Source organism: Schistocerca piceifrons, chromosome 3, assembly GCF_021461385.2.
Source record: "Schistocerca piceifrons isolate TAMUIC-IGC-003096 chromosome 3, iqSchPice1.1, whole genome shotgun sequence".
Lineage (NCBI taxonomy): Eukaryota > Metazoa > Arthropoda > Insecta > Orthoptera > Acrididae > Schistocerca > Schistocerca piceifrons.
Window position 1 is genome coordinate 83,451,271 of NC_060140.1, and position 13,331 is coordinate 83,464,601.

Below are 13,331 nucleotides of genomic sequence, written 5' to 3' on the forward strand. Positions count from 1 at the left end.
ATATAAGGGACCTGAATAGCGTCAGATGTTGAGTGATCACTGTGGAGGACACGGAGATGACGCGTCATCGTCAGAAAGCGTTATCAACACATGACAAGAATTTGAAAGAGACCCTATTCTTGGATTCCATTTGGCCGATTGGTCCAATCGTGCAACATTCATATTTATGGGACATTCAGATGTGACAGTGGGCCTGGTGTTGGACTGCAGGGGAACGTGAGGGCAAGCAAACTCGTCGTCAAGGTTCCTTTGGACCAAGTCTGACCATCACAAGGCGACATCGCCATATCGTGCACGAAGCACGTTGTAACCCCTTCACATCTGCATCTGCCAACCGAGAACAAGTAATGGACTCCCTGCAACATTCTGTCTCATCCTGAACCATTGGTTGGAGACTAGCTGCAGCCCAGTAAGGAATTACTGTTCCATGTGTAAGCTGCTGTTACCACCACACCACAAGCGGCTGCCTAGGGAGTGATGCCGAAACTGGGAATCATAGACTGCTTATGAATGGCGTCGCATTGTGATCAGGGACAAATCATGGTTGTGCACTATCCTCGATGACTGTCATCAGCGAATATGGCAGTGATCTGGCCAGAGATCCAATTTTGCAGTGCTTTGAAAAGGCGTGATGATGGTACTTCTTGTATCACGATCTGGGAAGTAGGGGGACAAGACCAGCACACACACAATTTGTTAATGTGGGTTGCGTACATCAGGGGCAAACATACATTCAAGATCAAACCTATTGCTCTCTTTTGACTGACAGGTCCTTAATCTGTTGCTCTGTTAAGTGTCTTTAGACCTACTGGGGAGAATTCGTCCTTCTGAGAAACCTCCCCCACCCTCCACATCTCCCTCCCCTCTTGGAAAACTCGGTCACTTTTGATATCAAATTGACTAATTAATCAAACTGATTGAAAAAATTGGCGGGAAATAGCTCAGTTGAACCACTTTTGGTATTCACAAGCTGCTTCAGCTTATTCAAATAGCCTCATCCCTCCCACTGCATCAAATTTATGGACTAATTAATTAATTAAATTTATGTCCTTCAGTTTCCATTGCCCCTGCCTTCTAGAATTATTGACTGATTGGCGTAGATCTATTGCAGTGTATGGAGTATTGTTTAAACAATTTAGGCAAATGTGTGGAGAGAGGGGAGGGGGAGAAGGAGGGGTGGGGGTGGTTTCTCAGAAGGACAGATTATCCCCAGAGGGTCTTCAACCTCTTAATAGAACAGTATGTTAAGGACCTGTCAATCAAAAGAGAGTAATACGTTTGCCCCTGAACATATACTTCCTCCTGATGTAGGCAACCCACACTAACAAATTGTGTTCATACCGGCATTACCCCCCATACTGTGGGAAGCCATTGGGTATGGCTTCAAGACACAGCTGGTAGTGACTGGGTCAAAAGAGAGTAATATGTTTGCCCCTGAACATATACTTCCTCCTGATGTAGGCAACCCACGCTAACAAATTGTGTTCATACCGGCATTACCCCCCATACTGTGGGAAGCCATTGGGTATGGCTTCAAGACACAGCTGGTAGTGACTGGGAGAACTTCGGTGGTGCAGCACTACGTCAGACATCTCGTGTCCTCAAGTGTTACCCCTCACATGACAGTATCATAGCGCCATTTTTCAAGAGTACAGCACTCATTCACACATGGCACATGTTGTTATGGTTACAGTGATGTTGAGATACTCATGTGGCGAGCAAGTTCTTCCCAACAGAACATGTGTGGGACCAACTCGGATGTCAACACTGCCCCAGTGCCAGTATCCATGATATCAAAGACCAGTTAAAACAGTTGTGGACCAGCTTGCTTCAGGAAACGATACGACAGCTTTAGGACACCATCCAAACATATTCAGTTCACGCATCCAGGCCAGAGTGGGTACAATGTCATACTGATAAGTATTCTTGTAGGGGCTTGTCATCACAGTTAAGGGAAGTTTGGTCCAGTGTACCCTACTGGTTTTAGGTTGCTCAAATAATTTTAGAGACGCGCATTACGAAGATATTCCGTATGATTATATCTTGATTATCTTCCGATAATGTGGTACAGAGTCGAACGCCTTTTGCGAATGTAGTAAATCGGAATCTACCTCTTCATCTCCGTCTACTGTCTGTAAGTCAAAGTCTGTGAAAAAAAACTTCTGATGTTTCGGGTGACTGGAGTGAATCCTCGAGACATTTCTGCTCCCTCGGCGTGGCCGCTTGTAGACGTAGTCTCGTCGCAAAAGATAAAAAAATTAGTCAATCTCGCAGGATCTAGATTTTACCGTGTCTGATTATATGGACACTTATAATCAATCATGTCTTTCTTTTTGGACATCCTAGTATTACATGATTCATGGTTTCTTCTTCCCCACAGAAAGGGTTTCGATCAGCCCCAAGCGAAGTAAGTATGTGAATTTCACTCGTGCAACAGTTGTACATAACCCTCTTGACACAGTTTGCTTCACATTCCAATGAGTTGTCGGCACCACAGGGCGCACCGCTCTAAAATGTTTCCCTTTGTCGTTCGTTTTCCTCCTCCATCTTTCGTCCCACATCATTCACATCGCCCTTTTAAGTTATTCTACGAAGTCTGTGTGCGGTACCTTTAGATGACATGTGATTCTTGAAGCTGCACCTTGTTTATCCGGTTGGTCGGTGTGTTCGTTGCCACGGATGTCGCTATGCCTTTGACCTCGATTGTTGTGGCATATTCTTGCTGAGAGCCTAAACGATTGTGTTGTTGTGTCGCTATGTAAACTGGATTTTTAAGATCATGACTGCTGTCCGAGATAATAATTTTGTCGTCAATGCAGTTTCCTGCTTACTTAGGGCTTTCAAAATGACCACAGCTCCGCCTCGTAGTAGATTTTTTCACAGCTAATTTATAGCGTCTCCAAACTTGTGTTGTCACCTCTGAAGAAAGTACTGTGGTGTCCAGAGAAGTCGCAACGCTAGAATACTGCAGTTTAATGCAGGAAGACCTACGGTGGATCGACACTTGAGGCGGGAGTTGGCTACTGACCCTCAACGTAAACAAATGTAAATTACTACGAATAAATAGGCGGAAAGACCCATTTCTATATAACGCACTGGAAGAAGTCACATCCTTTAAACATCTGAGAGGGTCCGTAAGGAGCGATTTAAAGTGGACGACCACATAAAATTAAACGTAGGAAAGGCCGATGCCAGATTGAGATTCAGGGGGAGAACCCTCAGGAAGTACAGTGTACCCTCGAAGGAGACAGCTCGCAAAACTTGTGTTCTGAAATTTCCTGGCAGATTAAAACTGTGTGCCGGACCGAGACTCGAAATAGGGACATTTGCCTTTCGTGGGCAAGTGCTCTACCAACCGAGCTGCCCAAGCACGACTCACGGCCCGCCGTCGCAGCTTCGATTCTGCCAGTGCCTCGTCTCCTACCTTCCAAACTTCACAGAAGCTCTTCTGCGAACCTGCAGAACTAACACTCGTGGAAGGAGGGATACTGCGGAGACATGGCTTAGCCACTGCCTGGGGGATGTTTCCAGAATGAGATTTTCACTCCGCTGCAGAGTGAAAATATCATTCTGAAAACTTTCGCATTGATGGTCATTTGGGACCCATACGAGATAAGGTTGGCAGAATAAATGGAGAAGATCCAAAGAAGAGCAGCACGTTTCGTCCCAGGTTCCTTTAGTAGGCGCGAAAGCGCACGGAGCTCTTGCAACTCTAGTGGTAGGCGCTACAAGAGAGGCCTCGTGCACCACAGTACGATTTACTGTTAAAGTTCTGCGAGCATCTTCTCCTAGAAGAGTCAACCAATACATTTTTCTGCGTGTATTTCGCGAAAAGTTCATGCAGGTAAAATGAGCGTTTCGAGTTAACATGGAGGCTTACCAACAATCGCACTTCCCGCACACCATATGCAACTGGAGAAGGAAAGTAAAAATGGCGCACAAAGTACCCTCCAGAGTATGGGTGTAGATGTAGGTATGGACGGCAGTGATCGCGCTTTTTACGTCGCTCGCACAATGCCCGGCGACGCTCGCCATGTCAATTTTTTCCTGACTACTTTGCGAGCTCGCTGGTCGCAACTTTAAGAATATGCTCACAGTATGGCTCAACTAATGCAAGCAGATACGAGGCATTTTCAGAAAATAAGTGTACTAGACTTTTATATTTTCTTTTAGAAAGTATGTGTTTAAAAAGTTACAAGATACTGTTGACTATTTTTTTTTTCACTTAACCATCATCCCATTCAATGCATGTTCTGAGCTGTGGCACATACTTCTTTATGCGCAGTCAGCTCCATTCCCCATCTCAGAAACTCTTTCTGCACTTACTCGTCGGTTGATGTGTGCCTTCAGGGAGATGAAAGGATGATAATCTGAAGGCGTTAATTCAGGGGAGTAGTGGGGGTGGTTCAACCCACCGCAGCCAAATCAGTTCAGGAGCACATCGTAGGCTAAGCCTACGCAACGACGGGCGCTGTGAAACAAGCGCGCTTCCCTCGTCAGCATTCCTCTCTTTTACATTGACTGTTCCTTTAGAGTTTTTTCAGGGTCTCAAAATATCGCTGTGTAACGATGCCCCCCCCCCCCCCGCCCCCCTCCCCGAAGTGAAACTTCGGACGAAATTATGCCTTTTCGGTCTCAAAATACTGAAGCCACGATTTTTTTTCCCAAAATTGTGAGTCTTTTTTTTTTAGGTGGGGAATGGTTGTGTCACCATTGTGGCGACTGTTCTTTTAGTCTCACGCGTGTAATGAGCCACCCATGTTTCGTCTCCAGCACACTGGAGCGCAAAAGATCCTCATCTTCCAATTCAAATCGTTCAAGAAACTTGCAGGCTGTAATGTTATGTGAGCCTTACTGTTTTGGGGCCATCTTGTGCACAGTTGTGATATCCCAGCGTTTCTGTGAGTTTCTCGTATTGAATAAGAGAATTCTGCAGATCGCAGAAATTTCATCCACTGTCAGTCGGAGGTCTCTACGAACAGTTTCTTCGATTTTTTTGCACCAACTCATCAGTCAGAATGGAAGGCGTTCTATTTCTCTGTTCGCCGTGCATGTTTGTTCTGCCCCCACTAAACTCTCTATACCACTTAAACGCAATTCTTCTGTTAGTAATACCATCGCCGTAAACCGTTTCGATTCGCGAAAAAACTTCAGTAGGCGTTACTCCTTCCACGAGCAGGAAGCCGATCACATCACGTGGCTCGTACTTGGCGGGATTTCTTACCGACATCTTCCACGCAACTGCACACTACAACATCTACATCCATGTCCATACTCCGCAAGCCACCTGACGGTGTGTGGCGGAGGGTACCTTGAATACCTCTATCGGTTCTCCCTTCTATTCCAGTCTCGTATTGTTCGTGCAAGGAAAGATTGTCGGTATGCCTCTGTGTGGGCTCTAATCTTTCTGATTTTATCCTCATGGTCTCTTCCTCATATACGTAGGAGGGAGGAATATATTGCTACTGGGCGTCTCTCTTGCAGAGTCTTCGCGATTACTAAATGGTCCTGTAACGAAGCGCGCTGCTCTCCGTTGGATCTTCTCTATCTCTTCTATCAACCCCATCCGGCACGGATCCCACACCGGTGAGCAGTATTCAAGCAGTGGGCGAACAAGTGTACTGTAACCTACTTCCTTTGTTTTCGGACTGCATTTCCTTAGGATTCTTCCAGTGAATCTGTCTGGCATCTGCTTTACCGACGATTAATTTTATATGGTCATTCCATTTTAAATCATTCCTAATGCCTACTCCCAGATAATTTATGGAATTAAGTGCTTCCAGTTGCTGACCTGCTATATTGTAGCTAATTGGTAAAGGATATTTCTTTCTATGTATTAGCAGCACATTACACTTGTCTACATTGAGATTCAATTGCCACTTCCTGCACCATGCGTCAATTCGTTGCAGATCCTCCTGCATTTCAGAACAATTTTCCATTGTTACAACCTCTCGATATACTACAGCATCATCCGCAAAAAGCCTCGGTGAACTTCCGATGTTATCCACATGGTCATATATATATATATACAGAATAGCAACGGTCCTACGACACTCCCCTGCGGCACACCTGAAATCACTCTTACTTCGGAAGACTTCTCTCCATTGAGAATGACAACGTGAGTTTACGTACTACCGTATCCCAACGATGCTACCTCTGGTCAGCATCACCAAAACTTTAAAAAACCACAGGCCTTTATTCTCACAGTACACTTACTTTCTGGGCATGTCTAGTAAAGTGTGTTATTGTGTTCTGCTGTAATGAGGACACTTCGATGTGCTGTTTCAGATGTGCGACACGGCGCCTGCCTCCTCCTCCTCCGCCCCCGGAGTCGAGGCCAGCCCCGCCAAGGCGGAGGATGGGGGCGTCCAGCCGTCTCCACCCCCCACCTGCTGCCGCCCCCAAATCGGAGGCGGAGGCGCCCAAGCAGCCTGTGGACGACGACAAGCCACCTGACAACAAGGTGAGGTTCCGGCCCACAATCAGCAAGCCTGACGCTTCCTACGCCCTGTCACAAAAGGTACTACAGCTAGTCTCTGCTAACTATTGGCTGTGATGTCTTAGTGCAATTGATGTAAACTGTGTGAGCGAACGGGTGGTATTCTGTCATTCTACGCAACGGATTGATCTGAGATGTACCCTTTACCCTGTGGCTCCTGCAAGATGCAATTTCCACCCCCACACTACTACAGAAGTCAGACAGACGCTCCCAACGATCTAAAGAGAAATGCCTGAAAAACTTTCAGCAATAAGTATCTTCTGGAGTCGTCCGCTGTAAGGAAATGACACAAAAATTCACAAAATTTCTTACGTAACTAGTCGGATACTTGGGTACTGGATTAGTGCCAGTAAGTGTAACAAAAACATGAGACTAACGAAAATTATTATTTTTTTTGCAAAAATTCTGAGAAATCACAATGGCACTTTTAGTTATGAACTGAACAAGTTATTCCTGGGTTCTTTTCGGAATGTGAAGTTACCTCTTAAGGATAGGATTTGCTAATGAAATTTCTATACAAAGTTTAAGATTGTTATTGACTTGGCAGAATGGCTGAGAGCCGCGCCTACACAACTTGAATAATTATCTGTTAGAATGTTGCTAGGTACGGTCAAGGCTGTCGCGTGTGAAATGCAGTGAAGTGTACTGTTGTGGAGGAAATATGGGGTTCGCAAGAGCTGTAGCGCACAATACCGTAAGCTGCGATGACTGCTGTCTGCGCCCCTCGCTGCTGACAGATAAGATAACTCTCGTTCTATCTGGATTGACCTTCGCCAATCAAACTCTCGCTATGCCTTGATGAAGTCGAGGACTCATATTCGCCCCTAGTCTATTGGCGTGGTACACCGGTCAGATAACCAGTCCACCGTGATGCCACTCAAAAATTCGCTCGCATTCGTTTAATTATAACTCTGTCTGTCCACACTGCACAAAAAGTTTAGCGGCCAACCCAGTGAACAACGCTTAACCGCAAGGACTCAATATAGGGTTGCACTCCTATTCGCTCTCAACAGAGGTGCTCTCCCAGTGAAGTACTGAGGAGAGACTTGTTCCTCCCTCTTTGAGTACACGTACAAGCGCACACGCTCTCGTTACGTGTTCTCGCTCCAAGAGCGACAACGGAATGGCCCCTCAACACGCCAGACATGAAGGGCTATATCTTTTGGTCTCTTCCATTACTCCTTCAGCTCAAGGCGTCAGGAATATCGTCTGCCAATCAGCATTGCTCTTCTAAAACGGGAGAATGACGTTTCGTTTAAGGCGACCAATCCAGAAATCTGTAGCATCGATGTTTGGCGTTTTCTGTCTCCCTGTGAAAACCTCTGAAACTGCATGCTACACTCCTGGAAATTGAAATAAGAACACCGTGAATTCATTGTCCCAGGAAGGGGAAACTTTATTGACACATTCCTGGGGTCAGATACATCACATGATCACACTGACAGAACCACAGGCACATAGACACAGGCAACAGAGCATGCACAATGTCGGCACTAGTACAGTTTATATCCACCTTTCTCAGCAATGCAGGCTGCTATTCTCCCATGGAGACGATCGTAGAGATGCTGGATGTAGTCCTGTGGAACGGCTTGCCATGCCATTTCCACCTGGCGCCTCAGTTGGACCAGCGTTCGTGCTGGACGTGCAGACCGCGTGAGACGACGCTTCATCCAGTCCCAAACATGCTCAATGGGGGACAGATCCGGAGATCTTGCTGGCCAGGGTAGTTGACTTACACCTTCTAGAGCACGTTGGGTGGCACGGGATACATGCGGACGTGCATTGTCGTGTTGGAACAGCAAGTTCCGTTGCCGGTCTAGGAATGGTAGAACGATGGGTTCGATGACGGTTTGGATGTACCGTGCACTATTCAGTGTCCCCTCGACGATCACCAGTGGTGTACGGCCAGTGTAGGAGATCGCTCCCCCACACCATGATGCCGGGTGTTGGCCCTGTGTGCCTCAGTCGTATGCAGTCCTGATTGTGGCGCTCACCTGCACGGCGCCAAACACGCATACGACCATCATTGGCACCAAGGCAGAAGCGACTCTCATCGCTGAAGACGACACGTCTCCATTCGTCCCTCCATTCACGCCTGTCGCGACACCACTGGAGGCGGGCTGCACGATGTTGGGGCGTGAGCGGAAGACGGCCTAACGGTGTGCGGGACCGTAGCCCAGCTTCATGGAGACGGTTGCGAATGGTCCTCGCCGATACCCCAGGAGCAACAGTGTCCCTAATTTGCTGGGAAGTGGCGGTGCGGTCCCCTACGGCACTGCGTAGGATCCTACGGTCTTGGCGTGCATCCGTGCGTCGCTGCTGTCCGGTCCCAGGTCGACGGGCACGTGCACCTTCCGCCGACCACTGGCGACAACATCGATGTACTGTGGAGACCTCACGCCCCACGTGTTGAGCAATTCGGCGGTACGTCCACCCGGCCTCCTGCATGCCCACTATACGCCCTCGCTCAAAGTCCGTCAACTGCACATACGGTTCACGTCCACGCTGTCGCGGCATGCTACCAGTGTTAAAGACTGCGATGGAGCTCCGTATGCCACGGCAAACTGGCTGAGACTGACGGCGGCGGTGCACAAATGCTGCGCAGCTAGCGCCATTCGACGGCCAACACCGCGGTTCCTGGTGTGTCCGCTGTGCCGTGCGTGTGATCATTGCTTGTACAGCCCTCTCGCAGTGTCCGGAGCAAGTATGGTGGGTCTGACACACCGGTGTCAATGTGTTCTGTTTTCCATTTCCAGGAGTGTATGTTTGTAAAGAATGCGTAGGCTGGGCGCTCCCACACAATGTAGCGGAATTTGCTTTTAAGCCGAACACGGGGTCGTTCTCCCTTTCACTCTGGCATACGCTGTCTGCTCTACGGGCGGTCGCCGGCCGAGGTAGATAGGTTGACTCGTCCTCTGAAGGGACCGGCCGCCTGGCGTGCGGTTTGCCTCTCCCAAACTAAAAGCTTTTGTGACCGTCGTGTCTTGAAAGTGTGTGTGTACGCCAGCCTCGAGTATTTCAAGCTCGGTGCGCACTTGCGATTTACTTGTTATTTGCATATCGTTTACATGAATTCATACAACTTTGACTATATCTTATCGAATTTGGGGTTCGAATGAAGCGTCTTGATGTGCGGTATATGATTGTGAGGGCGGAATATGTAAGCAATGATGGTCAGGAGACCAAGACGTCTTAAAACTGGAAGGCGGAAGACTTATAATGAAACTGTTAAAGACAAAACGTTGTAGTAAGGATTGGCGATGTGCGAACAGGTGTTAGGCAAGGATGTTATTTGTAACCAATGCTTTTCTGTATTTATGAACAAATAAATCTATAGAAAAAACAAGACGCATATTTATAGGGGAAGACAGATAAGCATGCAGATAATCAACCATGTTGGCCCAATATGAGAAAGAACAACGATTTGATATGGACCGATCGTGAAAGAGAGGAGAGTTGGGGGGGGGGGGGGGATGAGAATAAATATGGAAAAGACCAAAGTAGTGAAAATCAGCAAATACACTCCTGGAAATGGAAAAAAGAACACATTGACACCGGTGTGTCAGACCCACCATACTTGCTCCGGACACTGCGAGAGGGCTGTAGAAGCAATGATCACACGCACGGCACAGCGGACACACCAGGAACCGCGGTGTTGGCCGTCGAATGGCGCTAGCTGCGCAGCATTTGTGCACCGCCGCCGTCAGTCTCAGCCAGTTTGCCGTGGCATACGGAGCTCCATCGCAGTCTTTAACACTGGTAGCATGCCGCGACAGCGTGGACGTGAACCGTATGTGCAGTTGACGGACTTTGAGCGAGGGCGTATAGTGGGCATGCGGGAGGCCGGGTGGACGTACCGCCGAATTGCTCAACACGTGGGGCGTGAGGTCTCCACAGTACATCGATGTTGTCGCCAGTGGTCGGCGGAAGGTGCACGTGCCCGTCGACCTGGGACCGGACAGCAGCAACGCACGGATGCACGCCAAGACCGTAGGATCCTACGCAGTGCCGTAGGGGACCGCACCGCCACTTCTCAGCAAATTAGGGACACTGTTGCTCCTGGGGTATCGGCGAGGACCATTCGCAACCGTCTCCATGAAGCTGGGCTACGGTCCCGCACACCGTTAGGCCGTCTTCCGCTCACGCCCCAACATCGTGCAGCCCGCCTCCAGTGGTGTCGCGACAGGCGTGAATGGAGGGACGAATGGAGACGTGTCGTCTTCAGCGATGAGAGTCGCTTCTGCCTTGGTGCCAATGATGGTCGTATGCGTGTTTGGCGCCGTGCAGGTGAGCGCCACAATCAGGACTGCATACGACCGAGGCACACAGGGCCAACACCCGGCATCATGGTGTGGGGAGCGATCTCCTACACTGGCCGTACACCACTGGTGATCGTCGAGGGGACACTGAATAGTGCACGGTACATCCAAACCGTCATCGAACCCATCGTTCTACCATTCCTAGACCGGCAACGGAACTTGCTGTTCCAACACGACAATGCACGTCCGCATGTATCCCGTGCCACCCAACGTGCTCTAGAAGGTGTAAGTCAACTACCCTGGCCAGCAAGATCTCCGGATCTGTCCCCCATTGAGCATGTTTGGGGACTGGATGAAGCGTCGTCTCACGCGGTCTGCACGTCCAGCACGAACGCTGGTCCAACTGAGGCGCCAGGTGGAAATGGCATGGCAAGCCGTTCCACAGTGACTACATCCAGCATCTCTACGATCGTCTCCATGGGAGAATAGCAGCCTGCATTGCTGCGAAAGGTGGATATACACTGTACTAGTGCCGACATTGTGCATGCTCTGTTGCCTGTGTCTATGTTCCTGTGGTTCTGTCAGTGTGATCAATGTGATGTATCTGACCCCAGGAATGTGTCAATAAAAGTTTCCCCCTTCCTGGGACAATGAATTCACGGTGTTCTTATTTCAATTTCCAGGAGTGTATAACAATTTCGTCAAAAATATCAATGGCCATCCCATATTTTGTCAGTGGTGTTTCGTACACTGCAGAGATTTCGTTGGAAAGCCCTTAAATTTCCTCCAAACAGTCTCGGTCTCGGTCTCCATATTTTTTGAGTCCTGAAGGAAGACATTCGCGGCCATCGGTTTGCTTCGGATGAAGAGGTGCACTCCTGAGTTCTGTAGGCAGCCGCAAACATTTTTCCACGAAAGGTCCATCAAACTAATCTTCGGACTGAAGACCACAACAGCACATTCCCCATTGCAGATACCGGGAATTGTCTGAGGGCTGTTGTTACGGCATTAAGTGCATATGAAGGGCTTATTTCAATAGTGGTACAAGTTCATTTTTGTTCATTCTGAGATACAGAGTCCTAAAGTTAAATGAGTGCTGAAAAATCTGCAGTTGAGATACCAGAAACTTTAAAACGTATGGCTTCTTGCTAGAGATGACCCTTTCTTTCTGTTTGTTTGGACCATTAATGTCAGAAGCATTATAGACAGAAAAGTGGAGGTAATGGACTTGTACCACTATTGAAATAAGCCCTTCATATGTACCTATTCATTTTGTCGCATAACACTAGTGCATGTATTTGAGGGGTGTCTGTTCTGTCGGCTACACCTATGCTTTGAAGAGGGAGGGCGGGAGGTGGGGGGGGGGGGCGTAGCCGGTTTACACCTAGTCCACAGTGTGAGCGTTTTAACTTCACAATACCTACTGAATCCACGTCTCTTTGACATGAGCAGTAAAAATCATCACTACAGGAACAAACGTGATATAGTACTGAACGAAGTGTTTTGTAGTTTAAGAGTGGAGAATCTGCAAAAAAAAAAATAATAATAATAATAATAATACTATCTCTGCTTTCACAGCCTTCGAGATAAAGACCAGCCGTTGCATCCTGAAACAGAAGCGGTGGTGGTCCCGAGGAGGTTTACGTGCCGAAAGTATGGTTTTTTTGAGAGACTCCGTTTTCTGGAAACGCGCAGATAGAGTAGCTTCTCTAATAGATAACTTGAGAGTTCTGAATAAACACAATCAGTTATGTACAGTTAATGATAGCTATTTAACAGATAGACAAATAACATGAGATTTCTGAATAAACACAATTAATTAATTAATTACAATTGATGATACCTATTAAATTTTAAATCTTTTTATTACAACAGTGTGCGTTTATTATGGTATGTTTTACTTTCTGCTGAAGTAACGAAATGTAAATTGCCGTTCCGCCACTGGTAGAATATTATTGCTGCATTCTGTAGATTGTCCAGCTTTCAAAAGATACTGCTGACTTTTTTAAAACAATTAAAGCATCTATAAAAAAATGGGCTGTTTCCTGTCAATGCAAATGTGGGAAATGCGCATGCAATTTTCTCTTTTGACTCCTACAAACGTTTTAACGAGTAAAGAAGAACTATATAACACCTACATTCATTATTTAGTCATCATTGGTTTAAAAGAGCAGGTGGACGACACTGTAATTTTCACTCTAGCCATTGTGTAAGTGCTTTACTTCCAGAAAGCATTTGAATTACCATCTCTAACTAAACGATCTTTCAAAATACCTTCAAAATACTTCAAAATGTGTTTATCCAAGAACGCAAGCTTGACCATGCAGGTAGAGGATATTCGAGTTTTTCCTTGAGAAAATTGTAACTTTTCTGCGATGCGGCGCGCAAAGTAATCGACTTGCAAATGTCCTCTTTGACCCATCGAACCTTTTTTGACAGCTGTAACACACTACTAATTTGATTAAGCGAAAATATTTTGCCTAGTATTCGATTAATTTCACGAGACGTAAGTGCAGTTTTATTACTTTCTTCATAATTCAGACGTCGTTTTTTTGATGACATCTGACTCCGAA

The 13,331-nt window shown here is 47.1% G+C and overlaps 1 protein-coding gene across 2 annotated transcripts in view; it reads left to right on the forward strand.

Annotated features, from left to right (window-relative positions):
- The window catches only part of LOC124789373 (tubulin polymerization-promoting protein homolog), a 410,640-nt gene that overhangs the window by 317,846 nt on the left and 79,463 nt on the right, over window positions 1-13,331 (forward strand). For both annotated transcript variants that reach the window (XM_047256705.1, XM_047256704.1), the window contains exon 2: window positions 6,289-6,463. In XM_047256705.1, coding sequence (XP_047112661.1) covers window positions 6,359-6,463 — 105 coding nt within the window. In that variant the 5' untranslated portion in view covers window positions 6,289-6,358. The remainder of the gene's footprint in view (window positions 1-6,288; window positions 6,464-13,331) is intronic.